General features: G+C 53.2%; 1 protein-coding gene across 1 annotated transcript in view; it reads left to right on the plus strand.

The window, feature by feature from the left end:
• The first annotated feature begins 368 nt into the window (after positions 1–368).
• Positions 369–4,061, plus strand: part of Rhcg (Rh family C glycoprotein) — an 18,794-nt gene continuing 15,101 nt past the window's right edge. The window contains exon 1 of the mRNA XM_005357725.2: positions 369–555. Coding sequence (XP_005357782.1) covers positions 369–555 — 187 coding nt within the window. The remainder of the gene's footprint in view (positions 556–4,061) is intronic.

Genomic DNA, 4,061 nt, shown 5'->3' on the forward strand with positions numbered 1-4,061 from the left:
TGGCGATGTGGGTAGTGATTCCAGTCTTCGAATTCTTCATTCTGATCTGGATGAGCGGTGAAGCTCTTCTCGCTCTATTCACCCAAACAAGGGAGAAAAGATTAGGCATCGACAGGACGCGCGGAAGTCGGGACGTTCTACTCTCTTCTTTCAGTCTGCCTTTGCTCCCCTCACCTGGAGCTATCAGGGGCGCTGGGCTCGGGGCTGCCCCGCGGGCCTCTTGCCGGTTGGATAGCGCCCTGGGCGCGAGGGCGGCACCAGGGTCAGCTGTTCCGCGTCCGCCCCGCCCAGTGCCAGGGTACTATAAGTGTCGCCCCAGCCTCCCTAGCCTCGGATCCCGGCGTGCGGAGCGACCGGCAGTGCAGAGCATGGCTTTGAACACCAACCTCCGGGGGCGGCTGCCCGTCATCTGCCTGGTCCTGCAGGTGGTGATGGTGGTTCTCTTCGGCGTGTTCGTGCGCTACGACATCCAGGCGGATGCCCGCTGGTGGTTGGAGAAGAAGCTCAAGAACATCTCTAGCGACATTGAGAACGACTTTTACTATCGCTACTCAAGTAAGTCCTATGGCTGGCAGTCTCACCTGTAGAGTCTCCTGGTGGTTCCCATTGGACGACCGCCTGACTGCTCTCCGCTTTAGGTCTGCCTCTGCCTCTGGAACAGGATGGAGATGAAGGGGCGATACTGCCCCACAGTCCCGAGCTGGCCCCAGAGTAGGCTCCGCACCAGGGCACTCTCCTACCTCAGCCTGGGAGAAGGGGTCATACGTGCTCACACTTGCTATGGAAATCTGAGTATGGGCACTCAGCTGGGAGAGGTGGGCTGCCTTTTATTATTATTATTATTATTATTATTATTATTATTATTATTATTATTATTATTGGTGTTTGGTTAGTTTGGGTTGTTTTACTTTTTATTTAACTTTCATCTCTCCCAACCATCAGACGCTCCTGTCCCTGTCCTTCTTGGTCCTCAAAAGCCAGAGTTCCACCTCCATTAACCAACCAGCAGATGACCTGGCTCCCATACACTTCAAATAGGAGGTTGGTCCAATGTCAGTGGTCACAAGGATGGCATGATGACCCTCCACTTTTGTTATGGAGACAGGTTTCGTGGGCCACAGGTGGTGTCGGGCCAGAAGGTCATAACACCCACCCCCTTTGGCTTTGGAGAAAAAGCTGGACACCCTTCTCTGCCCTGGGATTGTCTGCATCCATGATATTGTGGTTAAGAGTGTGACTACAGAGGTTGGAGAGATGGCTCAACAGTTAAGGACGCTGGATGCTCTTCCAGAGGACGGGGGTTTGATTCCTAGCACGTATGTGGTGGCTCACAACCATCTATATCTGCAGTTCCAGGGAATCTGATGACTTCTTCTGCCTTCTGTGGGCACCAGACACACATGTGGCACACAGACACTCATACAGGCAAATCCCTCATACACATCAAAAAGAAAGAAGAAGATGATGAAGAAGGATATGGTCCTGGAATGACATAGGTTTTTTTTTTTTCTATCATGGCTCTGCTGCTTTGGGGGTGCTCTCAAGTAGATGGCAATCATAAAGGACCCTAACTTCCTTCTCCACTGACTAGGGGTGCTGGTGGGAGTCACCGCACAGGAGGGGTGTGAAGAAGTACTGGGAGTGTCCAAGAGCACTAAACACAGGCACCTGAGGACTTCAGGCATCTCTGAGGGCACAGAGAACTAGCCCAAGGTCACCCCAGGCAGCCTGACCTTGGACTGCCAGCCCAGGGTCTGCCAGTGCCCTGTGCTTTCTGAATTTCCACGCTGTCTACCAGCAGCCAGTGACAATTCTTCTAACAGCCGGCGCTCATGTGGTCATGGGCCATTGGTTTTTGAGGGGACCCTGAAGCTCTTCTTCAACAGCTGCTATGTCAACCTCTATTCCCTCTGCAGCTTGTATGCTCAGCGGTAGGGCATCCTCTGTGTCTGGAAATCAAGGCCTCCCCTCCCCCTCCCCCCCCCCCCCCCCCCCCCCCCCCCCCCGTTCAGGGCTGTGTGCTTCAAAAGAGGTCTTGACAGCTGTGGCTTCAGAATTCACAGGGTAAATCTTCCGAACCTTCTGTGTGGGGACTTGGCAGGCAATGGGGAAGCAGGCGAGCGTAGGATTCATCCTTGACTTATTCTGTCTCATTTCCAGCTGTCTTGCCCACATCTGGGCACCAGAGCCAGCCCCATAGAAAAGTGCGAGGGAAAGGCTTCCTTTCATGGGCATTTGTAGCTCTTGTGCTGGCAGCACAGGGCATCGAGACCCCACAGGAAGCTATAGAACCTCACACCTCCTAAGAAGGGATGCAGTCCTCAGTCTCCCCAACTCCTATACTGTCCCTCTTCACCTAGCCACCTGTCTTCTTTTCCATTACCCTGTGTTTATCTAGAGGGTCACCCAAGGGTGTTGGCCGCAGTGTTGGGAGCAAGACATAAACCCTGACTGTTCCAGTGAATTAGGATTTATGGTCACTCTAGACAAACGAGTTGTATATCCTCTGCTCCTCAAGGACTCCTAGATTTATTGGGAACAGAGCACTGCATGTCAAAACACCCAAGGCCAGTGGTGCTGAGCTCCGAGCAGACAGTCCATCTCTGACAATGAGGAGAGATCAGGGTAGCCAAGGGACCTCTGAACGAGGTTAGGAATGGCCTAAGAGAAAGACTCGGAGAGAGAAGGGGGAAATGCTGAGGGAGAAGGGAACCCTAAACACCAAGGATGCCCCCCCAGTTGCCCTTGTCTCTAACTCCATGGGGGGGAGCGCTTGCCCAGAAGCAGGAAGTGGGAGGGAGCTGTGTTCCTTGGCAAGCACAGGAAGTGCTGTGGTGGCTGAAATAGCTCCAGTCAAGCATGGGATCTCTCCTTGCTCATCACTACCAACCCTCAAGGGGAGACGTTGCTCCTCTCCCACACACCCCATTTCACAGATGAGAAAACTGAACATATAGTAGGCGTATCTCACACAGGTCACCCAGGAAGAAACCAGGAATCCAGGCAGTTACTCTGGCGTCTGAGCCTCTCCTCTTAGTGACTCTTCCACCCCCCATCTCATCCTTTGCCTCTCCCCAGCATGGGTCTTTGAGTTGCTAGATCACGGTGACTGTGGTTAGACTCTAAGGAGCATGATGCTTCCTGGCCAGATGCATCTCCAGGCCCTGGTTTCCAAAGGGTGGGCCCCTGTGGTTCTCCTAGTTCTTGGCTTGTAGCCATCAGCACCCATTCAGGGCGTGCTGTGGGAGCTTCATCCCTACTCAAGGGATCAGTGGAACCTGCCTGGTGTCTCTGGTTTCTGGAGCAGGTCAGCACCAGGGCCTGAAATCAGCATCCCCGGCCACAGCCCCTCGCAGACAGCCGACACAGAGCTAGCTGGGAACCTACCCTCCTGCTCTTGGAGATCTGAAGTGCCACGTCAGTCGCTGAACGTGAAGCCTCCTCCTAGCTGCTGTCGCAGCCTCAGTGACCATGAGCTCTGACAATGGAAGCTGGGTCAAGGAGGGTCACCAGGTCCTGACCACAGAAGCTTTCCAGAGACCCAGAGGGATGTCAAGATGTGTTAGAAATGGGCCTGAAGTCAAGGATGCCCAGATTTCCCACGACTCAGAGCCTGTCTCCTGAGGCCAGAGCCTCCAGGCTCGCCTGGATGGATGATGTATACATCAGACTTGGTTTCATTCATCAGAACTCATTTAACCAGAGAAGGCTGCAGCATAGCCTCATGATGAGCCTCTCTGGGTCAAATCCCTCACCTGGCGACCTAACCTTGAGCCTCAGTCTGCCTCTCTGTAGGGCGGGACTGTGCTGTAAAGTAGAGAGTATCTAAGAGGAGCCAAGGCTCTCAGGGTGCCGTTTCCTAGTACCTGCAGAGACCAAAGGGATCCCGTGGAACTGGAGTCACAAATGATTATGAACCCCAGTCCCTTGTGAGAGCAGCCAGTATGCTGTATTCTTTTTTTTTTAATATTTATTTATTTATTATGTATACAATGTTCTGTCTGTGTGTATGCCTGCAGGCCAGAAGAGGGCACCAGACCTCATTCCAGATGGTTGTGAGC

This window comes from Microtus ochrogaster, chromosome 22 (genome assembly GCF_000317375.1).
Source record: "Microtus ochrogaster isolate Prairie Vole_2 chromosome 22, MicOch1.0, whole genome shotgun sequence".
NCBI lineage: Eukaryota > Metazoa > Chordata > Mammalia > Rodentia > Cricetidae > Microtus > Microtus ochrogaster.